Source organism: Lagenorhynchus albirostris, chromosome 10, assembly GCF_949774975.1.
Source record: "Lagenorhynchus albirostris chromosome 10, mLagAlb1.1, whole genome shotgun sequence".
NCBI lineage: Eukaryota > Metazoa > Chordata > Mammalia > Artiodactyla > Delphinidae > Lagenorhynchus > Lagenorhynchus albirostris.
The window spans coordinates 76,562,555-76,589,982 of record NC_083104.1 but is presented as its reverse complement, the minus strand read 5'-3'; the positions used below and the strand labels follow the sequence as shown (position 1 = coordinate 76,589,982).

The window sequence follows — 27,428 nt, the reverse complement described above, 5'->3', positions numbered from 1 at the left end:
GCCACGTCCCTAACGACATCGGGAGCGCTCCCGCGAGAGTTCAATGAGATTGGCTGGAAAGAGAGCGGTATCGGCCGACGCCCCCGTTCCGTCCCGCTGGCCTTTGCGTTTGCTTCGTCGCAGGCCCAGCTTTGGGGACCTTTAACTTGTAGGGCTGGGGGCGCCGAGGTCCAGCCGTTCTCTCCCGCATCCGCGGTCCGAGATAGGCCGACCCGTGAGTAAGACCGTGCACCTTGAGGAACGTCAGCCTTTCAAATCCCTCCGTTCTTCAGACTCCTCTCTCCCCCCATACCTGTCCTCTGAGCCTCGGTCCTTTCCCTCCTCCCAACCTCCCAACTTCCTCCTTCTTTACTTTACGACTGGGAAGGGATCCCACTCTCCTCTACTTGCTTCTTAGGTTTAGATTCTCCACTGACCGCTCTCTTTCAGCGAGGGGGAGTCCGGAGGTACTACAGGATAGAAGGTGCCTTTAATGTCCCAGAGGCCATGTCGCCATCTTCCTTGGCCCCCTCAGGCACTACGAAGTTACTCTAGGCCGAGGGCGATTGTAGATTTCAGAGAGATGTGCTGGCTTCACAGCTGCCTTCCGTCTAGGCCGCGGTGATTGTGAGGGTTTTTTGTAAGAGGTGGCGGGGGTGGAAGTGTCTTTCTGTGTACAGATGAGGGTGAGAGGGGGAAAGACAGGTCTAAGTTGACATGAAAGTGTAAATTACTAACTTGTTCTCATTTTTATCTTGAAAGAGCAATCCTTCATAAGCTCGAAACTCTGAATAATCTGTTTGTGTATGTGTGTCACAGTTAAAATCATTTAATGATTTTCTCCCAGTATTTTCTTATGGTTAATGATTTATTTACGCTAATAGTACATTTAATTGGCATGCTGTATGTTGTCCTCTCCAAGCTAGCTTTTCTTGAAGTATTAGTGCGGAACCACATGTAAACAAACTTGAAAGTTATTTGATTCAGAGCTGTATGTAGGTGTTTTACCCATATTTTTTGAGGGTGTGGGGTCAGGCTTGCTTCATCGTTGCTCTTTAATACATTCTAACCATCAATAACTTATTATATTTGCTTTGCATGTTGCTTCTTTGGATGCTGAAGCCTCTCTTGATGGATATGAGAAGAATGCAGAAATCCTGTTGCCATCAGCAGAAGTTGTGTTCTTATCTAAAAGTGATGGCTATTTCCAACCGTTACCAATTTGCCATGCAATTTTAGGAAGTCACTTATATAATATAAGGCTCTTTCCTGTCATTTATCCAGGTTTAGAAAAGCCCTACCTGTATTTTGTGTGAAATGAGTTTGATATTATCTGTCTGCAATCTGGTCTCAGGCAGTTTTCAGATTACTTTTTATATCATTACTACCCTAATGGTTCAGTTATAAATTAATTATTTTTCTCACCCACGTTTTAAGCTGGTACCTGTAGTTTATGGCTCACAAGAACTTGGATGACAAGGACCCCATGGATTTAATAGAATAAAAATCATTGTAGTTAAAAAAAAAATAGGAATTGTTTTTGTTGTATTTCTGTTTCGAGTTTGTTCTATGCACTTTTTTAACTAGTTGAACACATTGCATTTACAGTTTTTTATCTTTCACTTAATACTTTTTGAGCCTATCTCCTTTTTTAAGAAACGTGCATAACGTATTTTAAATTTTAACTTATGGATAATATACTTACAGATAAGTGCACATATCATAATTGTAAAATTTGAGGCATTTCCACAAACAACACATCTGTATAATAGGAATTCAGATCAAGACCATCACCCCAAAGCTCCTTTCTTGCTCCCTTTCTCTCCTAGTCAGCATACGTAACCACTCTTCTGACTTCTGACATCAAAGATTAGTTTTGCTGATATCCTAAACATATTTTAATAGCTATATAAAATTCTATAATTTATATATACTGTAATTCACTTATTTCTTCATTGTTAGACATTGATGATGTTTCTAAGTTTTCTTCACTACAAGTAAAACTATAGGGAACATGTATTTTATCTAGTAACTTTCCCAGGACTGATGGCCCTCAGTGGAATGGCATAATCATTTCAGAGACCTTTTGTGCGTATTGCCAATTTGCTTTTGGAAATAGTTAAATCAGTTAATACTCCCACCGGTGGATTGTCTTTTTGTTTCACAACTCCCTAACAAATGTTGGGTATTCTTATTTTCTTTTAAGCTCCAAATTGATAGGTAAGAAATAGTATGGAAAATAGAATTTTAGGCTCACTTTGCTGTTGCCTTATCTACTGCATGGCATGATGAATATATTGATAAAATTTGCAACTCAAAATCTTTTAAAATACTAGGCTCTACATATTGAGACTATATGACTCTGACAAGGATTTAGTAACTCAGGTGAACAGTTACTGCTTTTCTGTGTGGAATTTTGATCAAGCCACTTTATTTCTTTATTTCTCTGGACTTTAATTTCTACATCTGTAAAATGATGAAATCGGACTTAGTTACCTAAAATGATGAAAAAGACTGCTAATTATCAGGAATATACAGCTCTGATGTTGGATCAGTTTATAGAATAGAGGAGAATATATACAGTATATGAAATTTTATATATGTGTGTTTTGTATAAACATAAAACATATATAAAGAAATATTTTATATGAACATAAAAAAACAACGTTCTAATATATTGTAGTGTGGGAGATGATAGATGTATAAAGAGGGAAACAGAGCTCTGTGGTATGGATTACTGAAGAGGCCATTTAGCTGAGCTTGTAGTTTCAGGGACTGGCTGTGAGTATATTAGTTAAATGCTTCCTAGGTTTAAATGCTAGGTCTTCCGTGCCTCAGCTTCCTCATCTGTAAAATGGGGATAATATTAGTACCTATTTCTTGGTGGTGTTACGAGGATTAAAATTACTGCTCTACATAAAGTCCTTAAGGAGTGCCTGTCACATAGAAAGCCCCGCGTACTGGAGGTGATGCCTTAGCCAAAGAAGAGTATCTAGGTCGATGGAAGAGCAAGAGCATGTCCCGGAACTTTGACGTATGCAGGGAACTGTAGGTAATCCAGTATCTGTAGAACACAAAATGTGTAGAGATCAAAGGCAGAGGTGATTCTGAGAGATAAGCAGGGATCAGGTCATGGGGGCCTTGAATACCTGTTTCGTTCACCACTTTTTTCTTCAGCGTCCAACACTGCCTGTCATAAAGTAGGTGTTAAATAAAAACCTTTTGAATGAAAAAGTTAGTTAGGAGGCAACGCTCGATCCTCTACGTGATGCAGAGCCTTTGAAAAATTTTACGAAAAGTGTGATACATGATCATATTTTCATTGGTGTCAGTGTGTGGAGTGAATGAGAGGGGGTAAGACTGGTCAGTAAAACCAACTAAGAGTCTCTTGAGGGAGAGGACTAGAACTAGAACAATGATAACAGTTGTGGAAAAGAGGGACCAGAGTTATAAAATATCAGGTGGAGGGGGCAGCAGAGGAGAAGAGATGAAATCATACTGATATACCCTTTCTTTCTCTTTTCCCTTTTCACCAAAAGCTCCTATTTTGCTGCTGTCTTATAAATACATATGCACTGTGTTTCTTTTTCTAGGTCAGTTCTTGTTCCTGTTGGGTGTTTTCCATGCTCCATCATGCTGACGGCTAAGAGTCGGCTTTTTTTGCTTTCACCTCATCACCTGAAGCAGCTGAAAGAGTCATCAGGCTCCAGGCTTATATGGCAGCGACTTCTGCATCAGCAACAACCCCTTCACCCAGAATGGGCTGCCCTGGCTAAAAAGCAGCTGAAAGGCAAAAACCCGGAAGAACTAATATGGCACACCCCAGAGGGGATCTCCATAAAGCCTCTGTATTCCAGCAGGGATACCAAGGACTTACCTGAAGAACTTCCAGGAGTAAAGCCATTCACACGTGGGCCGTATCCCACCATGTACACCTTTAGGCCCTGGACCATCCGCCAGTATGCTGGTTTTAGTACTGTGGAAGAGAGCAATAAGTTCTATAAGGACAATATTAAGGGTGAGATTTTAGTGAGACGTAATATTTATGGTCAAACATACACTTCCTCATCTTGGTTTTTTTGAAGGGAGGCTGGTTAATTTCTATAAAGGTAATAGTCACTTTATAATTTTGTAGTTAAGGCTATACTCTGAAAAAAAGTGAATGTTTTTCAACTTCCATGGTCAAAAAGATAGATGACCCAGAATAAAGTGCTAAATTCTTGAAAGTAAACAATACTTACATGCACATTGTGTAAAAGGAATTAGGTGAAGTGAAGCTGTATGAAGAAAAGAGACCTTGGCTTTGCCTTTGAGAAGCTTTTACTTAAAACCATCAGGATAGGAATTGGAGGGGAAAATGCTTTAAGTGATGACCCAAGAAAGGAATAAACAAATGATCATGTACAAATTTTAGTTTTTTGCGTGGTTTTCATAATTCTATTTCCCATAATATTTGAATGGTCAAGACAAGAACAAAAATAAATAAGCGAGCATACAAATACTAAATTATGTTAACTATATACAAACAGCCATATCTTTTCATGATTAAATATATTTCTATCAAAAATTGTTAAGATAGGGCTTCACTGGTAGCACAGTGGTTAAGAATCCACCTGCCATTGCAGGGGACACGGGTTCAAGCCCTGGTCTGGGAAGATCCCACATACCACGCGGAGCACAACTAGGCCCGTGCACCACAGCTAGTGAGCCTGCACTCTAGAGCCCGCGAGCCACAACTGCTGAGCCTGCATGCCACAACTACTGAAGCCCATATGCCTAGAGCCTGTGCTCCACAACAAGAGAAGCCACCGCAATGAAAAGCCCGTGCACCGCAACGAAGAGTAGCCCCCGCTCGCGGCAACTAGAGAAAGCCCACGGGAAGCAACGAAGACCCAACACAGCCAGAAATAAATGAAAAATTTTTTAAAAATCATTAAGATAAAAAAATCTTGAGATGGACATGAGATATGTGACACGTTTGGTTCCACCTATCCTTTATTATAGTGAAGTCTGAAATTCGCTTTGTGTATTTTAGCACATGAGAAACAGCAGACTTTTAGTAGGAAATAAAGTATTTTATTTAAGTTTGTTTTGAGCATAAAAAATGTTTATTATAAAAGTATAATTTGATGAGATGAATCAACACTAAGTAGTGTTAAAGAAAATCAGTTTACTTTGATGTCAGACTCTAATCCTACATTATTTTTCTTTATATATTTAGCCGGTCAGCAGGGATTATCAGTTGCTTTTGATCTGGCAACTCATCGTGGCTATGATTCAGACAACCCTCGAGTTCGTGGTGATGTTGGAATGGCTGGAGTTGCTATTGACACTGTGGAAGATACCAAAATTCTTTTCAATGGAATTCCTTTAGAAAAAATGTCAGTTTCCATGACCATGAATGGAGCAGTTATTCCAGTTCTTGCAACTTTTATAGTAACTGGGGAAGAACAAGGTGTACCTAAAGAGAAACTTACTGGTACAATCCAAAATGATATACTAAAGGAGTTTATGGTCAGAAATACTTACATTTTTCCTCCAGAACCATCCATGAAAATTATTGCTGACATCTTCCAATATACAGCAAAGGTATCCTTTGTGGTTATTATAGATTTTGCTGTAGTTCTTTGAATGTAGGAATTTTTATAAAATGCCATAGCCTAATTTGAATTTGGTAATTGAGTCAGAGTAATAGTTGTAGTATAGAGTCAGGGTGTGGGTTTTGTGTTTATGTGTGTGTATTGTTTTTATTTTTTGGTCTTTAATGTACTAGTTTTATGGTCTGTCATTACCTGTGGGAATCTGGGCAGTAGATATTTACTGTATTTTCTTTATTAAAATTTTTATTCTCTGATATTTGTTAGAATCAGGGAGGGCTCATAATTTACACTTCTTTTATTTCTCTCCAAAGTTCAGATCCAGTTGTGAATAGACACTGGTGTCAGACAGATGGGGATCAAAATATTAGCTTTATTTCTGCAAAAAACTGGATTAGAAGATAACACTTATATCTGTAACCACAATGAGGTCCCTAATATTTCACCCCTGAACTACGTTCATTTTCCCAAGATTGGTGAGAAAATAAGGTTCTTATAGTATTCCTATATTAGCAGCAATCCTTCTACAGGGAAACATAAAGCTTCTTCATTTCCTCTGAGTAATTCATTTATATTTTCCCCCATCATTCCCACTTTACTTTCTGCTGGCAATGCTCTCTTCTTACCTACCTTAAAATTAGACCATTATTTCATAGCAAAGGGCACATCTCTCCTTCATCATCAAAGCTTTTTTTTAATCTCTTTACCTCTTGTAATTGCTGTTATCTCCGAACTCTTGCTAGCATTGCCTGCTCTCCTCATTTGATAAACTTTATACTTTTCAATTTTATTGCTTTTCATAGATTCCATCTGCTCACATGAATTGTATAGAATACATGCCTTTCACCTTTTTCAGTTTCAAGAACACATGCACAGGAGGATTGATTTGAGCAGTATATGACACACACACATACACAAATAGCAGTAGCTTTAAATAGGAGTCAATTCTGTTTCAACTGAAAAGAGTTGGAAGGTAGACTCAAGGTCTTGGTTGTATGGAAACACCGCAGTGGTGAGGATTCCAGCCTCCTTTCATTTGGCTTCTCTGTTGTTCGTGTGCCAGCTCATGATTCAGGAAGTGGGCGGGCCGGCTGTGTTTGTGTGGGGAGAGGGGCCTAGCCCCTCTGATTAAAGGTGGACTTCCAGAAGGAACAAACCAAACTTCCACTTACATCTCAGTTGACAGAAAGAGGTAAGATTGGAAATGTAGAACACTTTGGCACTGAATGTATGGTTCAGGCACAAGAGGAGAGTAGAGAATGGCTATTGGAGTGGATAGTACCAGTCTGCTGTTATGTACTTGGGCATTTAACCTTGTGAAACACTAATGTCATCTACAAGTTCAAAATTGCTTTATATAATCTTTCATATACGTGATAAAAGTACCAGTTTCAGATATTGATCAAGTATGTTATTTGAAGTAACTAAACTTTTATGTTGTTCCTCTAAAAAACATTTAATTGTGACAAAATACACATAGCATAAAAATTACCATCTTAATCATTTCCAAGTATACAGTTCAGTGGCTTTAAGTACATTCACATTGTTGTGCAACCATCACCACCATCCATCTCCGGAATTCTTTACATCTTGCAAAACTGAAACTCTGTACCTATTAAATAATAACTTTCCATTCTCCCCTTCCTTGAACCTCTGGCAACCACCATTCTACCTTGTGTTTCTATGAATATGACTACTCTAAGTACCTCATATAAGTGGAATCATACAGTATTTGTCTTTTTGTGTCTGGCTTATTTCACTTAGCGTAATGCCCTTGTTTCATCCATATTATAGCCTGTTTCAGAATTTACTTCCTTTTTTTAAAAAATTTATTTAATTTATTTATTTTTGGCTGCGTTGGGTCTTCATTGCTGTACGTGGGCTTTCTCTAGTTGTGGTGAGCGGGGGCTACTCTTTGTTGGGGTGCATGGGCTTCTCATTGCAGTGGCTTCTCGTTGCTGAGCACGGACTCTAGGCACACAGGCTTCAGTAGTTGTGGCTCGTGGGCTCTAGAGTGCAGGCTTGGTAGTTGTGGTTCACGGGCTTAGTTGCTCGGCAGCAAGTGGGATCTTCCCGGACCAGGGCTTGAACCTGTGTCCCCTGCATTGGCAGGCGGATTCTTAACCACTGCACCACCAGGGAGGCCCAGAATTTACTTCCTTTTAAAGGCTGAATAATATTCCAATGTTCCCAGTGTTTCTACTATTCTTAAAAAAAATTCTACTATTAAACTCCTCTCAGTAGAGAAGCACATGTTTGTTTCCTTCTCGTTTGTAACTCCAGATATATTCAAGTAGTCTCTCAATTCCATGTAATTCAATCCCCTTATTGCTTTTGTGATGAACATTTTTCAAGAACTCTTGGTTAGTTATAAATAAAATATTTGCAAATGTAAAATACAGATAATCCATACCATACACTAGCAACAGCTAACCTTTTATGATGACTTACTGTGTACGGGCATAATACTGTACTAAGTTGTTTAGATGAATCGTTTCTTTTAATCCTACAACAATTCCATGAGGAAGGTAGAGTTATTATCTCTATTTTATAGGTTAGGAAACCAAGGGATAACAAGGTGAGAAACTTGCCTATAGTCTTCTGGCTAGTTAAGTGACATGACTAGAATTTGAGCACTCTGACTTGAGTCCATGTTCTGAACCAACTGTAATGAGTGTCTGATTTAGTTTTTATTATTTTATCTTTGGTTAATTCTTGGAAGGATAATCGTTTTTTGGTTCTGCAGCTTCTGTGTGATATGTACCCCACCTAATGTGACATTTTAGGGGGATAGTGGATTAGTAGTTGTGGTAGAAGGATCCTGTCTGAATTATCCTTAGCATTAAATGTCACAGTAAATCAAACTGAAAACTTTGATTTTTAAGCCATGCATTTTCTCCTGTTTTGATATATAGTACTAGCACTGAACCATTTTCTTTTTTTACCCACTGTGTACTTATTCATATTCAATGAGTTCATTCAAATAAGATAATTAATAACTAGTTAATAATAATTAAATTTATACATCTTCAGCAGATTCTCCCAAAGGTTTGAGGTCTTAGGACCTCTTATGAGGTCGAAGTCATGAGTTTGGAATTAAAGATGTCATCATTCAGTTCTTGGGCCAAAGGTTACATTCCTAACCTCAGCCAGCTAATTTCAGAGTTTAACTTCCGGTGCTAAATGGTGGTTGGTGATTCTTTTTCACTAGAAAAATAAAACAGGTACAGTCCTTACAGTGGTTCATTGGATCAGCCATTTTAATTGGAAAGTGAATTGAGTGTAACTAAACATTAAATATTTTCAGTTAATATTATGAACTAATTAGTATATCTGAATCGAATATCATTTTAAAATAATATTGTCTTTTAGAAGATAGATTTAATAGAACCTTTCTTATATTTTTATTTACAGTTGTATTTTTTTATTTTATATAGCACATGCCAAAATTTAATTCAATTTCAATTAGTGGATACCATATGCAGGAAGCAGGAGCTGATGCCATTCTGGAACTGGCCTATACTGTAGCAGATGGGTTGGAGTACTGTAGAACCGGACTCCAAGCTGGCCTGACAATTGATGAATTTGCACCAAGGTGAGTAAATTAAACTCAGATATTGCCTCAACATTAAGAAAGTTCACAGGACCATTTTATGAGTGTATAGCAAAAAAAAAAAATATATATATATATATATGTATATATATATATATATATATTTTTTTTTTTTTTTTTTTTTGTGGTACGCGGGCCTCTCACTGTTGTGGCCTCTCCCGTTGCAGAGCACAGGCTCCGGACAGCGGCCATGGCTCACGGGCCTAGCCGCTCCACAGCATGTGGGATCTTCCCAGAACGGGGCACGAACCCGTGTCCCCTGCATTGGCAGGTGGACTCTCAACCACTGCGCCACCAGGGAAGCCTGCAAAATATTTTGATAAAAATGAATTTGTATATATAAATATACCAGATTTTTTTTATGTTTTATATGAGTGATAAAGAGGGAATAAGCCAATACTGTTTATAATTAAAATTCAGAATTAAATTTTACTGTACTTCTTGGTAAATTAGAGGAATTTTGGCCTCTGCTGTTCAGAGAACACAATCGGCACATTTGACAAATAATATTAAAATGTAAATATGGTTTTCAAGACAGATTTGCTTTTGTTCTTTTAATATTTCCATTTTAAAATACAGAAGTCATCTGTTATTACACGTTTAAGGTTACTGAAGTACATATGTTTTGTTTTTAATTCAAACTAAGTAGCTTGAAATTAAAATCTGAGCTTTTTGTGTGTATGTATGTGTGTATGTGATACAATTAATTTCCATTTTATAATCAAATTCTGAACTTTACTATTTTAGGTTGTCTTTCTTCTGGGGAATTGGGATGAACTTTTATATGGAAATAGCAAAAATGAGAGCTGGGAGAAGACTCTGGGCTCACTTAATAGAGAAAATGTTTAAGCCTAAAGACTCTAAATCTCTTCTTCTAAGAGCACATTGCCAGACTTCAGGATGGTCACTTACTGAGCAAGTATGTATAACATTTAAAGTGTAGAATTTTAGTAAAGTCATATATTTTCTTCTAAGCGCTTGGCATAGTCAAGAAACAGATTTAAGAACTTATCTGCTAATATTTGAAAATCATAATTATTCTGAAGCGTAGTGCATACTTATATTTGTTTTTACACAAATTATAATAAATAAATAAAATTGGCCCCCTCTGTTGGTTAACAATATAAAATCATTTAAATCTTAGCTTACATGCAGGACTGTGTATTTTACTTTTTTAAAAGTAAAAAAATGTGATGATAAGGAAGAAGTACAAATTATAATTTAAGTAATATTGTCTTAAATAATTTTAATGGTTAAAATTCTTAACACAAAACTTCCTCATTAAAATTTGATTTTATACATACAAAGTTTTTTATTATAGTTGTGTTTAAATAAGCATGCATGCAAACAAACAATTTAAAAACTATTATCACTTGAGTAATCTATTGAAATTTCATTTCATTAAAAAATTATGTGGTGGTGATCTTTTTTAACATGCATTTTCTTTACATATTAAATTATTTTGATACATTAAAATAATTTATAACTTTAAAGTTACATTGCTTTTATAAATTTAAAACAAATAAAAACTAGTAGTCTCCATATTAAATATGATTTCAGGTACTTATAAATGGAGAAAAATAGATTTCAGAGTTGGAAAGAACTTTAGTAATTGTTTTTGACTTAGCCTCCTCATTTTTACAGCTAAGGAAGCTGAAGTTCAGAAAGGTCCAATGACTTGTCCAAATCACAGTTAGGAACAGAATGAACTAGAAGTCATATTTCTTGTCTTATAGTCCATTGTTCATCTGTTTTATTAATCATTTATTAATAAATCATTGTCAGTTTTGTGTACCTCATTAAGGTAGATACTTCAAGGTATACAATAATTAGGAGATAGTGAATTATGAAATGAAGTATGTTAATAATCTACGTAGACAAAGTGTACATTCATGATGCACTTATAGAAGACTATTTAGGCAATACAAAAATAAGCACAACAAATACTTATATTTCAGATGATTATAAAAGGCAATGTTTTAGTGCCTAAGCACAGACTAGATCCTTTGGCTCTTAATCCTAAATCTGGTTTGTTTACTTATTTGTCTAAATTTATTAGATATTCTGAAGACTAATACAGACTTTGGCAAAGAAAGTATGCATCAGCCACTGCTTAATCATTGTCATCTTTTACGGCTGCAATATATATCAATTGTTGCCTTATTTTGTTTTGATTTTTTGCCTTTTACTAAATGTTTTAGGATCCTTACAATAACATCATTCGTACCACAGTAGAAGCAATGGCAGCAGTGTTTGGAGGGACTCAGTCTTTGCACACAAATTCTTTTGATGAAGCCCTGGGTTTGCCAACTGTGAAAAGTGCTCGAATTGCCAGGAACACGCAAATCATTATTCAAGAAGAATCTGGGATTCCTAAAGTGGCTGATCCTTGGGGAGGTTCATATATGATGGAATCTCTCACAAATGATGTTTATGACGCTGCCTTGAAGGTCAGTTTCTCCTCTTTGAAACTTTGTTTATAAGATTTACAGATTTATAAAGATTTATAGATTTTTGATTTATAAATCAAATCATTTATAGATTTATATCAAGATTTATAAAGTGTTTCAGAGAAAAGGGAATTTTAGATTTGACTTTATAGTATTTAAAACTGAAGCTTAATTTAAAAATACATTTGTATTTGTATTAAAGTATTTTATTTCAAAGAGTTAAAAAGACAACTAATGTTAAAATACTATAACAAAAAAGCAGTTCTTTCTCCTCCACTTGCTTGTTTTCCTGCTTCCTTGAGTCAGCTACGTCTTTTTGTTTGTTTTTATCTCCATGTTTTAAAATTACATGTATATACTCTTTGTTCTAATTCAATCAATTTTAGACCTTATCTACTGCTTTGCTAGTATGGTAGCTTTGTATTTTAGCTGGATCTTGTCCCTTCTTTCCTTTGTCCCATATTACCAATATAATTATATCTCAATGTAAATCCTTCCTGAAGTCCTCTATATTCTCATTTGATTTAGACTGGTTTCTCTCTAGACCGTTGTTGTCCTTGACCTTCCCTTTGTCATTATTGTCAGAATCCTTTTCACCTCTGCTATGTTGAATCTATGTCCTGAATCCTGTCTCTTTGTTGATTATCCCTTGTTATTTTGAAGCACATCTTATGGGCACCTCCTAAAAATGGTGCATGGGAGATGAATTAGTTGAAACTTTGGATGTTTGAAAATGTCTTTATTCTACTTTCATATTTAATTGATAGTCTGGGTTTGAAATTTTTCATTTGGGAGTTTGTAAGCAAATTTGTAAGCATTCACCTACTTTTTATTCTAGCTTTCAATATTTCTGTTCAGAAATCTGATGCTATTCTCACTCAGGATGTCTCTTTCTGAAAGTTTCAGGATCTCTTCTTTATTTTTGTGTTGATGTACCTTGGTGTGTGTATTTTTTCCTGCACTGTCCCCTTTGGTGGACATTTTTCACATGGTCCCTTTTTCGTGTTCTCATAGCTCTGGGAAATTTGTCGTGTATTATTTCTTTGATAATTTCTCTCCACTCATTTTCCTTTGGTTTCTCTTTTTAGAACTTATAGTTATCAGGAAAGGCCCTCCTTAAATGATTTCTGACATTTTTATCTGTTCTATAATGCATCTTTGAGTTTTTGTTCTGGTTTTTTGGAGAGTCATCACCTTTATCTTTCTACTTAAATATTTTAAAATTTATATAATATTTTTAATTTCTGAGAGCTCATTTTTGTTTTCTAATTTTTCCTCTTGCATTCATACTAGTTGTTTCATTATTACAGAATCTCTTCTTCTTTTTCTGAGGATCATTATATTTTTTGAAGTTTTCTTTTATATCCTGTATTGTCACTGTTTCCTCTGTGTGCCTTTTTGTTTGCAATCTTATCATTCAGAATGTAGGTTTTTGTTTCAGTAAGACATCTTATCCTTGCCTCTCCCTGTACTTGATGTTTCATAGTCCATTGCTTCTCTAGTTCAGTAAATTTTGGTTTTCCTGATAGAATGGGAGAGAGGTAGTTGCAAATTCTCAAGTAGTCCCCTTCTTTTTTAGCTTCTTAGAAGATTCTTGGCTTCTGTTGAATCCAGTACAGGTTCTTCTTTCTTGAATCCATCAGCAGAAAGCCAGTTTGACCTTGCTCCTATCTACGAAATCGTATTCCATTCCACCATCCATTTTCCACTGTCTCATGTATATATGAGGCTGTGATTGAAGATTTAGGTATTTCTTGATGTCAGTAATGCTAGAGTTATATCATTACTCTGCTGCTCAAATTGAAAAATAAAATGGCATTTTGAAATATACTTTTTAGAGTATTTATGTAACCATGAAAACTTTATTATGTAATTAAAAATAAAAATTACAGAATTAGTGTTATCTTTAGTTGGCTTCTAAGACTTGAGCGAGAGATTTTTGTGTTTTCCAAAATATACTTTTTAGTTTATCTGTTGTCTTTTTAAATAATTTTAAGCACAGAATATCTTTTTTCTTATTGATATAATTGGCATATTAACATTGTATTAGTTTGTGTACAATGTAAGGATTTAATATATGTATATATTGTGAAAGGATTATCAGAATAAGTTTAGTTAACATCCATTACTACACACAGTTACAGGTATTTTTTCTTGTGATGAGAACTTTTAAGATCTATCTCTTAGCAACTTTCAAATATATAATACAGCATCATTAACTCTGCAGAATTTCTAATTAATGCTCTGTTGTTATTTCTTTTCTTATGAAACATTAAATTTACCACTAAAATAGTTTATAATTTTATTAACATTAGTAATTATATAACATAACACATTTGTATTGTTTATTAAAATATTTTCATCTTCTCTTCTAGTTTTATTAATCTGTTTTTCCATGTTAGCTCATTAATGAAATTGAAGAGATGGGTGGAATGGCCAAAGCTGTAGCAGAGGGAATACCTAAACTTCGAATCGAAGAATGTGCTGCCCGAAGACAAGCTAGAATAGATTCTGGTAAGATAAAGTAGAAAAGTTTATATGTGAAATCCAGTATTTAAAAAGAAATATTGGGGCTTCCCTGGTGGCGCAGTGATTGAGAGTCTGCCTGCCAGTGCAGGGGATGCAGGTTCGAGCCCTGGTCTGGGAGGATCCCACATGCCGCGGAGCAACTGGGCCCGTGAGCCACAGTTGCTGAGCCTGCGCGTCTGGAGCTTGTGGTTCGCGCCGGGAGAGGCCGCAGCAGTGAAAGGCCCGCACACCGCGATAAGGAGTGGACCCCGCTTGCCGCAACTAGAGAAAGCCCTCGCGCAGAAACGAAGGCCCAACACAGCCAAAAATAAATAAATAAATTAAATGATGTAAATTCTATTTAAAAAAAAAGAAATATTAATTTCTGTTTGAAGATAACATATAAAGTTAGTAAAACAAAAATTATAGAAAAATGAAACTTGGATAAAATGTTTCTCATGAATCTATATGTATCTATCTCTGTGTTTGTATTTTTGCATGCCTGGATGCACATAAGCAAACATATGTACAAAGTATGTGTGGAGGTTTGCCCATTTATTATGTGTATATATGTGGGTAGATATCTCCACCATTTTGAAGATGACATTATTATTGGTCATTGTGCTCTGCATTGGACTGTTCATTTATTTATTCATTCAATCAGCCAATACTTTTTTGGTCTTTAGTATTTGAGACACTGTGTTATGTCTGGGCATACAACTGTGAATGGGACAGATATGGTCTCTACACCCATAGAGCTTACATTTTGGTAAGAGAGAGAGAGAAAATGAACAAGTAAACAAATAAATAGACAAAATAATTACGGATTATGGTAAGTTTTATGAAGAAAATAAGAAAAGAGGTATATCCTGAGGTAGGATATACCTCTTTTCTTGGTGGGATGTCTTTAGCTAGAGTAATAATCTGGTAGTTTGAGGCAACATATATTTATAGTGTTAAGGAAGTATAATTTGTAATTCTGGTTTATCACTTATAGATTTTAAAGGTATTTTTTGTTTAAAAGTGATTGGCTGTAAGAGGATTCAAGAAAATATTACAAAAGCCATTGCATGTTTGTCTTCTACCTTATAAATCTTAGTTGGTAGCTGCTACTACAGTTTTAATTTTGTAGTGTTAGAAGAGAGTTTATCAGAAACTCTGGGAAAGCATATAGTTTGGGTGAATAATCAAAGCCCTCCCTTACAGAGATTCTGATATATACCTGTCTTTTCCCCTCCTATCCCCATTCCATATTGGTATTCACTGATCTATATTGAAATTTCATTAAGAGTAAGAATACTACTTAAAAATATCAAACTTATAAGGAAAATATGTGTGGTGATCAGAGCATTACTGTTAGACAGTTATTTGTGAATAGAATCTACATATTATTTTCTTCTGGGAGATTAACAGGTTCTGAAGTAATTGTTGGAGTAAATAAGTACCAGTTGGAAAAAGAAGAATCTGTGGATGTTCTGGCAATTGATAATACTTCAGTGCGTAACAAGCAGATTGAAAAACTTAAGAAGGTAATAACAGCTGTCATATTTTGAACGTTTTCTATGTGCTGGGCACTGTCCAAGCCCTCATGCTGTCCTGCTGCATTGTTAGAACCACCATATGATGTGTGTATTATTTCCCAGCATTTTAAAGGTAAGGAAACTAAAGGGAGATGGAGAAACTTGCCCAGGATAAATAATTACGCATCCAAGACTCAAATCTCTAAGTCTGTTGACACCAAACACTCATGTTTTTAATCATGATATCTGCCTCTGTGAAACGTATACATTCTTATTAAAAACCACACCATAATAACAATGCCTTCTATAATTTACACATTTGAAGTAAGGCTTAGATGATTATATAACTCACTCAAAGTTAAAAACAAAATTAAGTTCAGAGTCCATATTTGAACCCAGGTCTTCTCACTGTAATTTATTTCCATGTTCCTAATACTACTATGAAAGAATCATTTGCTTTCAATTAAAAAAAAATTCAAATATATTTGAATAGTGCTTTAGTAAGATACAGTTTAGAATGAAAGATATTTAGATTGAAACTAGAGAACTGTTTTAATTTCCAGTTTCTCACTGAGATGAACCAAAGTATATAAAATACTAAAATAGATAAAACATATTAATTCTTACTGCTGTAACCTATATATTTCTATTGTATGAAGCTACTTTGGTCTCTTAATCTCTGGCTTTAGTAATTACTGCTATTTCTAAGGCAGGAAAGTTGAAATTTCTTAATGGTTTTTTCTGTTAACTTTCCCTATGATTGTTTAAGATAGGACCTTTTTCCCCTCAGTTCACATGTTCTTTAAGAATCCAGTAGACTTTGTTCAGTTAGACTGTATGTGTAACTTTCAACTTCCATTTGTTTTTTCTATTAGAGTTAATGACAGATGTTTAATGATATTGTTTCCTTTTTCACTCTCATTCAGGAGATAATGACTCCGCTCCCACATTTTTGTCATTTTTTAAAGGGTCCTATTTAGGATGTAGCATTATATTTCCAGTGGTCACAAAAGTCTCAATATTTATTATATTTGGAAAACTGCTTTTTTCCTCTCTTGTACTTAAACTCTCTTAAACACACAGCTTGAGGGCATCCACTTACCATAAATGATGATCTACCTTATTTTGGGTAAGAGTGAGAAATTCAATAATGATAATGGGTTTGGGTTCCTCCTTGCCTTTAATATAAATGTTCTAACCCACCTCTGCTTATAGATATGATATAATTTTAGTGGCATCTTAGGCAGTATCATATTTTAGACTTTTTTACAGGTGGTGAAAACTTGTAAAAAATTGGATTTTAGGTAACTTTGTTTAGGCAGGTTGTTGGCAGAGCAGAGTAGAGCTAAGACCCAAGGGAAAATGTTTTTGACTACACTTTTCATTGTCTTTCTCTCTCTTTTGCAGTATTTCTCATTGTTTCTGTCTCTCTTTTTCTCTCGGGATTATTTTTAAGTAGAATAGCAATATACATACATATTATTACCAGTAGACTATTAATTAGCTAAGGGAAACTTAAAATATAACTGAAATATTCCCTAAGTTATAATCTATTAAGTAGCATGTACTACTTGGGAGGGTCAGCACTATTATTTATTATTGCCCTGCTTGTTTCTGAATTATCAGTGTTATACAGAATTTAGTATTATTTTAGGAAGTCCTTTAATATTGAGGGAGTGAATAAATGTAATGAATATCAATGCTAGGAAACATACTATTCTCTTCTATTTTTTTCTTTTGTTTTTAAAGTTAGGATTATGGAACAATTTGCATATGATATAAATAAGAGTATAATCTGATCTCTGTTTTATTCTCTAATCACATGTATGGCCCCTTTCCTTACCCTTTTCTGTAAGGTCAAATCCAGCAGGGATCAAGCTTTGGCTGAGCGGTGTCTCACTGCCCTGACTGCATGTGCTGCCAGTGGAGATGGGAATATTCTCGCTCTTGCAGTAGATGCAGCTCGTGCAAGGTAAGGATATGTAAGTTTGGAGATTTCCAAATCCTAAAAGTTGACCAGTTTAGTTTTTCAGGGTGTACTTAAATAAAAGGCTGATTCTATAAACCATGTGAGCCTAAAAGAAAATATTGGAAACCAAAAAAAAAAAAAATCTTGTTTTTCTTCAACATCTGTGCATTTAAAACATTAATACATTTTGAATGACGTGTATTAATATTCGTATATTTCCCTGTGGCTCAGGACATTTGGAGCTATTATAATAAACCTGTGTCACTGATTTACAGGTTGAAGTTTGATGTACTTTCAAGGATAGGGAGACATTATTATGTTGGACAGTAAGCAAACCCGCCCTTTGTCCAAGCTGGACAGTATCTCTGTCTTCCAAGGCTGTGTACTATGTAGACATCTCTGAAAAGATAGTCCAGCATAAAGGCAGTCAGTGCTTTGCCTTACAGAACATGCATAAAAGCAAGTGACACAAAAACTTTTCTCCCAATATACGATAATGTCAAAAAGCAAATTATTTTTGCTTTTCTTGTTTATTGCTTAATATAATGGACTTTTAAGTTGTTTCAAGTGCTTAAGGGATGGAGTATATCGGTTGTTTTTTTGTTTGTTTTTCAGTTTTAATTTCCTTTTTTTTTTTTTTTAATTTCTTAAAAGAAATAAGATGACTTCCCTGCTTAAAATCCTTCAGTGGTCTCCCAGTCCTTTTAAATTAAAACCTAATCTTAACCATGGCCTGCAAGACTGCTGGATATGATCCTTGCCTACCTCTCTGACCTTGTCTTATCCTACTTCCTTTGTTATGCTGTGTACCAATGTCCTTCTTTCTATTTTTAGAACATAAAACATGTTTTCCTACTTCTCAGAGCCTCTGCATTTAGCATTTCCTTTTCAAACACTTTTCCCTCTTAAGTTCCCTTGTGTGTCTCTTTCTCATCATTTAGGTCTTAGTTCAGAAGCTGTATCTTCATATCTTCAATATCCCTAAAACATTTTTCCCAAACACCTCATTCCATTTTGCCTATTTTAGTGTCTTTATAGTACTTATTACCATATGAAATTACCTTATTAATTAATTTGTTTGTTAGTGCATTATCTGTATTCCCTAACTAGATGATAAATTCTGCAGGAGCGGGTACTTTTTTTTTTGGTCTTATTTATCACTGTATCTCTAGCACTTAGCAGTGCTTGGCCCATATTAGGCACTCAAGACGTGTTGAATGAATTAATAACCAAATGGAATATGCTAAAAGATTTACTTTTTATCAAAAAATATCAGTAGGAATTTTGATTTGCCCATTTGTATTGTTAAGCAGTGAATTATTCAGTAACCTTTAGATGCTTGTCTATTAGTAGTTTTTAGGTCATTCAGTCATTTTACAGTAAAGGCATTCAGAATCATTTTTTTTTCATAAGTATTCTGAGGAAAGATCCTATCATGAATGCAATAGAAAGCATTCAGATTTAGATTTTTGACAGCCTATTTTTGACTTAGGTAAGAAAATATGTAACTATATTGAATGTTAAGTTAAATATTTTTATCCCAAATAATGATGTTAACAGAACTTCCATTTAATATTTTAGATGTACAGTTGGAGAAATCACAGATGCCATGAAAAAGGTATTTGGTGAGCATAAAGCTAGTGATCGTATGGTGAGTGGAGCCTATCGCCAGGAATTTGGAGAAAGTAAAGAGATATCATTTGCTATCAAGAGGTAATATGTGAGATTTCTTAAACCAGAATGTCATCTTTTCTGTTAACACAATCCCCATGAATCTACGGTGGGCTTAATTTTTTCATATACCACTGGAAAATATTTGACTTGTACTTTCCTCTTAATCTGTAGCTTTACTAAAATAATATTTTGAACTTTCACCACAGTCCCCTTTAGGAGTTTCTCATTTCAAGCAAATGTTTGTTTAACTAACATTGATATTGCTTCATATCCTCCAGGTACTTAGATTTCAATCTCCTTACGATGGTACATTTTCATATTTTCTTAAGTTTTATTTACATTGTTTAATTGCTCAAATAATTATAAAATCTTACTTTTCCTATTTGAAAGTAAATATTTGGTTGCCATCTATGCAAAAATTAAAATCACTCATCACTGGGCTGACAGTAAATAACTGTCAAACATGATTTGGAAATATGAATTAATATAAATTGATCATGCTTCTGAAGTGTGAGTAGTAGCTTCCTGATGATTAGTTTTCTCAACCACTGTAATAAATTTTCCATGAAAAATATTATGTCACTACTCATATATGAAGTAAATATCAAAACAGCCAAGGTGAAAGTCATCAAAATGGAACATTTTTTTTTCTTTTAACAAAAATAAATTTGTTTCTTCATGCTTTTTCATCTGAGGTGTAAATTTATTGATTTAAGCAAGCAAGTATTTTGATTATACATTAAGATACCACATTGAGGTCACCTTGGGGGAGTTCACACTTGTGAAGGGTAAGTGAGATATGGACAGTTCAAAACAGCTAGTGAGTCACGTATATGTACAAATACTTCTGAAGGCATTTTTTAGTTTATATTTAACTATTTCTGAATATTGTACTCTGGGGACTGTCTTAAGTTGTAAAGTTGTTATTTCCTTATCTTGCTTCACTGTGATGTTCTCAGTGTTACAGGCTTACAGTCTGTGCCATCTTTCAAATTTTTTTCTAAGGGGGGAGATGGTAAACATACTCAGGCTTTAATGGAGTTCTTAATGTGAAACAGAGATATTAACAAAATATGAGTAGACAGATTAGATGTTTTAAATAAACTTGAAAGATTTACTGCAAATAAATTAGAGTCTTATATCTTACCTTTGGGCACTTAATATATAACTGTTGTATTTTAAAATGTTCCTTAGGGTTCAGAAATTCATGGAAAGTGAAGGTCGTAGACCTCGTCTTCTTGTGGCAAAAATGGGACAAGATGGACATGACAGAGGAGCAAAAGTTATTGCTACAGGATTTGCTGATCTTGGTTTTGATGTGGATATTGGTCCTCTTTTTCAGGTATTGAAAACTGTTGGGAGGAATTTCAAGTACTATTGCTACATACTGTGGATAGGTCAACTGGAATGAAGACTAAAAGAGTATTCATTGCATTTTCACCAGGAAAGAAGTAAATCTTCCTGAAGAGGCCCAGCCTTTATAGTCTCCCATAAGAGTTTTCCCATTTGGGATTTTAAAATATTACTCTAGAGAGGCTAGAAGAAATTGTTACTATAAAGAGTTAGCACAGACTTCTGGAGATATGTCCTGAACTGTGTTGGTAGATAAATATGTAAATGTGTTTAGAGTCTTAGGCATTTAAGGTGGGTTTTGTTAAGAATCTCAAATATGTTTCAGATTAAACAAATAGTATACACTGTATTTAGATTGCTTTCAGTCTTCCTCTAAGTTGAATACTTTCCCATTCTACTTTTTTACTTACATTTTGCTGCCCTTTTGCTTTAGTTTGTTTGTTTTAAATAGTGATCAAATATAATGCATTTTCAATATTTAGTGGTTAGCTTTTGGGAAATAATTTTTCATAAAATAAAAGAATTTTTAAAAAGTGTTGTCTAAAGGAACATTGGCATCTAAAGGGATTTCTCAAATAACCAAAAGTTCATTTCCCCATTATATACCATCTGCAAAAATATAATTTGTCTTTTAGTACCACCAACTTTGTTAACCATAATTCTACATCATTAAAAAAAAAACCTATCTGTGGCTGAAGGTACAATCATGCAGTTCTCTGATGACTGATTTAATTAAAATTAGATTTGATGTTTTTAAAATTGCAACATTTGATCACTTAAAATACAGTTTAATTTATACAAACATAAGGCATGGAACTGAATTGTTTAAATGGAATTGTTTAATATAAATTTACTTATTTATTTATTTATTTATGGCTACTTTGGGTCTTTGTTGCTGCACGCAGGCTTCTCTAGTTGCAGCGAGCGGGGGCTACTCTTCGTTGCAGTGCACAAGCTTCTCACTGCAGTGGCTTCTCTTGTTGCAGAGCATGGGCTCTACGTGCGTGGGCTTCAGTAGCTGTGGCATGCGGGCTCAGTAGTTGTGGATCTTGGTCATCTCAAGCTGAGCTCAAGCTCAGTTGTTGTGGCGTACGGGCTTAGCTGTTCCTAGGCATGTGAGGTCTTCCCGGACCAGGGCTCGAACCCGTGTCCCCTGCATTGGCAGGCAGATTCTTAACCACTGTGCCACCAGGGAAGTCCCTAAATGGAATTTTAATCTAATCAATTTTGGTAGCATGTATGATATGAATAACAAATCATGCTTAAATTAAGTGTCTTACCTCTAAGAAATCAATAGCAGGAATATGCACATTTTTAAAGGTTTTAATTTTGTGTGTTAATATTCTTCACAGACTCAAGGTTTTACCAATATGTTGTGTGACTTACCTAGAGATCTTCTTGAATGTGGATCCATTACTGAGTATAAAATCTTTTGATTCTGCGCTAAAATTATGAGCCTTAAAATCGTGCCAACTCAGAAAATTCACAGATTTTGATAGTATTTTTAGTGCTTATAATTGTGCAGTGGTTTCTCAGGTGGCCTTATCCTTACCAGTTGTCTCAATTTACATTACATTTACAATAAGAAACTTGTAGTTACTTTTTATATGAAATGATTTAAATATATGTGTACAGTATCAAAGCAATGTCACGGACTCATTACAGAGCAGATATGATCTTTGGTAATTCAATTCATAATAGAATGTTTGAAAACATCCTTTATGCTTCTATATCCCAATAGTTAAATCAGTTAATAAATGAGAGGCATGCCCTCCTTGGCACCATCCTTTCTCTTGTTTATGCACTTTCCTGGGTGCTGTAGCCCCTTAACTAGTTTCTATAGTTCTCACCTTATTTTGCTCCATATATTACTGTTAATTCTGTGTTTCCATGGGAGAATGAGGTCCTGGAGCTTCCTAGCCCACCATCTTTTTCTTTCCCATTCTATTTTAAAACCTAAGGCTCACTTTTTCATGTTGCATTTTATGTTCAGTCTTTTACTTCTTTATAAATCCTATCCCATGTTACCTCTCAGTAAATGTTGATAGTGAAGACAACAGATGTATTTTTTAAAAATTATAATGAAGAGATAATGTATACTTTGCCTATATTCCTACTTTATCTTGAACATTTTGGGGGGAATTATATTTTGATGTGACTTAAATCTAATTGATAGTTTGTAGTGCTAGAAGCAGATATAGCCCTGGTGTTTATTATAATAATTGGATGAGTTGGTATTTGATGATGAAATATGAAGTTATATTCACTTCAAGATTTTTAATGAGGAAAATCTTAGAATGTTGATTGAAGTAGTATAACACTTTAGAAACACTTTTCGGAATAAATAATGATTTGTCTCTTTACTTTTGAATTGTTCAGACTCCCCGGGAAGTGGCCCAGCAGGCTGTGGATGCAGATGTTCATGCTGTGGGTGTGAGCACACTCGCTGCTGGGCATAAGACCCTAGTTCCTGAGCTCATCAAGGAACTCAACGCCCTTGGACGGCCAGATATTCTCGTCATGTGTGGGGGGGTGATACCACCACAGGTATTGTTCATCTCCTACATTTTCTAGTACCATGATGGGAAATCTGAGTAGCTTATTCATAGTCCTTTAATTTTCTATATACTTTCTCTAAAAATTTTTGCAGATTTAGAGCCAGATCATTTACTAAGTAAATTCTATAAAAATGGTCCATGTTGTTTTCTATTCAGACTATATTATAATTCAATATGCATAATTTGATTTAATAATATATAATGCTTGTATGAGAGAGTTGCCTCCCTACAAACTCGTCACCTAGATAGAGATCTATCTTCTTTATATTCAATAAGCAATGACGGAGAAGGAACAGGATAAAAGTAATAAAATCTCACAACTGGAGTAGCGAAAAATGGTGAACACACAGTGACTATATCAGCCCCTCCCTAGAGGTAGAGTGAGCACCCCTTGTCCTAGCAGTGGAGCCAGTCCTTTAGTCAGTCAGTCGGTAGCACTTACTTCTGTTGTTTTAGAGTCACTGCCTTGTCCATTTCCTGCCTTTTCCCATCCCTAAATGTTGCCTTCACTCAGCACTGTATAAATTACATGGTCCTGTAAGAGCCCCTTTTTCATGAAGCTAATTTGATTGGGGAATAGTTTTCTTAGAGCCAAAAATACCTAATTCAGATATAAATGGAGTCAGCCTGTCCTAAAAATTATTGGCTGAATGGGGCAGAGGTGGATTCTTGAACAAAAAGGTAGATCCTCTTAGGAAAGGAGAAATGGATGCTAGGTAACAATAATGTCAATTAATTTATTAAGGGGGCAGGGACACCTTCCTGATAAGTTAAAATAGTTAAGATATAAATTGGGTCTATTTCCAATTTAATTTTTAATTATATCAAATTTTCTTCTTTTACTAAGAATGGAAAAAGTATTGAGTTACAAGAACTTTACATGAAACTGCTCCTAAGTAAATGATTCATAATACTATAAAGTCCTCACCACTATATAGCAGGAATCTGTCAATGACATGTGACCTTGTGCCCATGTCTACAATTGTTTTCCCTCCATTACAACTCAGAATATAAAATAATGAATATACTACTTAGGAAATGAGAAAATACACATATGTATGAGGTTGTGAGATTGGTGACAATGTGGGGCTGGTGACCAAGCTACGTATTACTTATTCTCTCTAACAACACAATACTTAATGTGTTACAGTCAACACAAAACTGCTTTTGTTAGCACATTTGCTCTTATCTTCATAAATATAGTTTACTACTTGGGAATATAAAGGGCTTTTAGTCTTTACTGCTGTCTGTCTGTGGAACACTTCTATCTATATTGCAGTTTTAGAGTCTATAATCCCTAAGCTCTTGGGCATGATATTAAAATTTAAGAACCAAAATAATTAGGCAGCACAAAATACTGGCATTGAAATATGAATTGAGAAGAAATGCAGGCCTGTTATATAAGTGAGCTGACATTTTCAAGAAATATATTTTGTATAAGTCTCTGGATATTTAAATTACCTAGAATATCTGTAGGTGTTTGCCATACTTTTTTCCCCATGAGTTTAAAGACTAAGGATCATATTCTATAATGACACACTTGTGTGTTAACATGGGTATCCTTTATAATATAATTATATATCAGTTAACACCCATGCATTTTTCTCATTATTTGTTTCCAGTAAATATATAAAGTGTTGCTATTATTCAACTGAAAGTCTCTTAGATTTTAGATTAGAAAGCACTAATATATGGCGGTTAATCAAAATGATTGAGCCATTGCCATTGTGCAGCTTATAGCGATAACACATGTTAAGTGCCATTGCAGAATTATGGTATTACAAGAATATTATAAGGAAATAATAGAGATAGAAAAGAAGTAGCTGGGGGATAATTAGCATGACCATGTAATTAATCATCCAATGTGATCACTTTTAAGAATGAAAATGAGTACTACTAAAAACAATGCTGCAAAAATAATCCAATTAAAAAATGGACAGAGGATCTAAATAGACAGATGTCGACAGGTACATGAAAAGATGCTCAACATCATTAATTATCAAGGAAGTGCAAATCAAAACCATGCGGTATCACCTCATATCTATTAGAATGGCTATCATCAAGAAGATAAGAAATAACAAGCATCGTCAAGGATGTGTAGAAAAGGGAACCCTTGTGCACTGTTGGTAGGAATGTAAATTGGTGCAGCCAGTATGGAAAACAATACAGAGACTTTTCAAAAAGTTAAAAATAGAAGTACATATGATCCAGCAATTCCAATACTGGATATTTATCTGAAGAAAACAAAAACAGTGACTTGAAAGATATATGCACCCCCATGTTCATAGCAGCATTATTTACAATAACCAAGACATGGAAATAACCTAAGCGTCCATCAGTGGATGAATGGATAAAGAAAATGTGATACACACACACACACACACACAGAGGAATATTACTCAGCCATAAAAAAAAATGAAATCTTGCCATATATGACAATATGGGTGGATCATGAGGGCATTATGCTAAGTGAAATAAGTCAGACAGAGAAACAACAAATACCACATGATCTTACTTATATGGAGAAGAACAGATTGGTGGTTTGCCAGAGGCAGTGGTAGAGGGTGGGTGAAATGGGTGAAGGGGGCCAAAAGGTACAAACTGTCAATTATAAAATAAATAAGTCCTAGGAATATGTGTACAGCATGATGACCATAGTTAATAGTACCGTACTGCATATTTGAAAGTTACTAAGAGAGTAGTGTGTAAGTAAGTAAGTAAGTAGTACCTTAGAGACTAAGGACTAAGGACATAGTACTAAGTTACTAAGAGAGTTACCAAGAGCTCAGTGTGTTACAGAGTTTTAAGTATAAATCTTAAACTCACAACTCACAAGTTGCACTCACAAGTGCACACACAAAACTCACAAGTGCACACACAAAAAATTGTGTAACTAGGGTGACAGATATTAACTAGACCTACTGTGGTGATCATCTTGCAGTATATACACATATTGAATCATTAAGTTGTATACCTGAAACTAATATTATGTGTCAATTATACCTCAATAATTAAAAAAAAAAGACTCATGGGAAAAAAAACAAAAAAGCTGTTGCAGCAATAAGCACAAACCAGAATGTCCTGGAAGTATGATCATCCTAGTGGGTGAGGATCAGGGCTTTACAGCACGTCCTAATACAGATATGCTGATGTTAAAACAATCCAAAGCCTGGAGCAGTATTTGTGCCCTGGGAATCTTTTCACTCAAACTTTGTGTAAAACTAACAAACAGAAGCAGCAACAACAGAGAATTTTTTTTAAATGAGTTAATTTTCATTTCTAGAAAACCTAATTCCATCACGAAGCCGAATTCAAAGTACTACACCATTCACTAGCTGTAGACAAAATTACCTTGGAGGAAATAAATAGCCTTGTAAATTTAAAGCTATAATGTGTTGCTAAATTTAACACAAATAATGGCAAGTAGTAAAAATTTAGGTGAGAGAAAATTATGGTTTAGGGCTCAGAAGTTCTCAATTGGTGGACCATACAGCTTCCCACCACAAACAACACACTGGGGTGTTTGGAAAATGGGCAGGATGTCTTTTGTTCTTTTAATGTCTTGGAGTACTAACGGTGGTGCTAGTGGCAGTTCCAATCAAGGAAGAAGTTTTCAGCCCCAAATGCCAAGAGTGTACCGGATGAGAAAGTTTGGGGCGTTGGGGATAAAGAAGAAAGGACAGCATTCATTGTCCTTTTGTTTCATTTTCTTGAAATTAAAAATATTGTCCTACTAATTAAATTCTTTCAACAGGATTATGAATTTCTGTTTAAAGTTGGTGTTTCCAATGTATTTGGTCCTGGGACTCGAATTCCAAAGGCTGCCGTTCAAGTGCTTGATGATATTGAGAAGTGTTTGGAAAAGAAGCAACAATCTATGTAACATCCTGTTTTTGTTTTAGCTTTCTAAACTATTCTTTCACTAATGATCAAAGAAGCCATGTCTTCAAATTATTCAGCACCTAATATGTGCTTTCCTGAAAGCTTTACATTCAAGCACCTGACTTATAAGAATGTTGTTATGCTATAAATGTGTATGTATAGTTTCACTTTAATTTTAAAAATTAAAAAAAATCCTTAAAAACTCTCTATAACGTATGCTCAATACTTTGTCAGAAACTCTAGACAAAGGTATTATTTTTTAAAATTGTGATATTTATTTGAAAGATTTCTTATAAACCTATTTACTTTCTATTTTAAGAATTAA

At 34.9% G+C, this 27,428-nt stretch overlaps 1 protein-coding gene across 1 annotated transcript; it reads left to right on the top strand.

Annotated features, from left to right (window-relative positions):
• The first annotated feature begins 36 nt into the window (after window positions 1–36).
• Window positions 37–27,428, top strand: MMUT (methylmalonyl-CoA mutase). The gene is made up of 13 exons (XM_060163065.1): window positions 37–214; window positions 3,573–3,997; window positions 5,201–5,568; window positions 9,014–9,171; window positions 9,937–10,108; window positions 11,391–11,639; window positions 14,042–14,153; window positions 15,561–15,676; window positions 17,524–17,639; window positions 19,218–19,349; window positions 20,505–20,652; window positions 23,043–23,210; window positions 26,976–27,428. Exons 2-13 carry the CDS (start codon window positions 3,613–3,615, stop codon window positions 27,102–27,104), a joined length of 2,253 nt encoding a protein of 750 aa, XP_060019048.1. The 5' UTR covers window positions 37–214; window positions 3,573–3,612; the 3' UTR covers window positions 27,105–27,428.

Bases quoted from the DNA above. Each gene is read 5' to 3' on its own strand.
- MMUT (XM_060163065.1), top strand. From the start codon at position 3,613: ATGCTGACGGCTAAGAGTCGGCTTTTTTTGCTTTCACCTCATCACCTG. The intron at 9,172-9,936 runs GTGAGTAAATTA...TTACTATTTTAG, and splicing joins ATTGATGAATTTGCACCAAG to GTTGTCTTTCTTCTGGGGAA. The intron at 17,640-19,217 runs GTAAGGATATGT...TTAATATTTTAG, and splicing joins GTAGATGCAGCTCGTGCAAG to ATGTACAGTTGGAGAAATCA.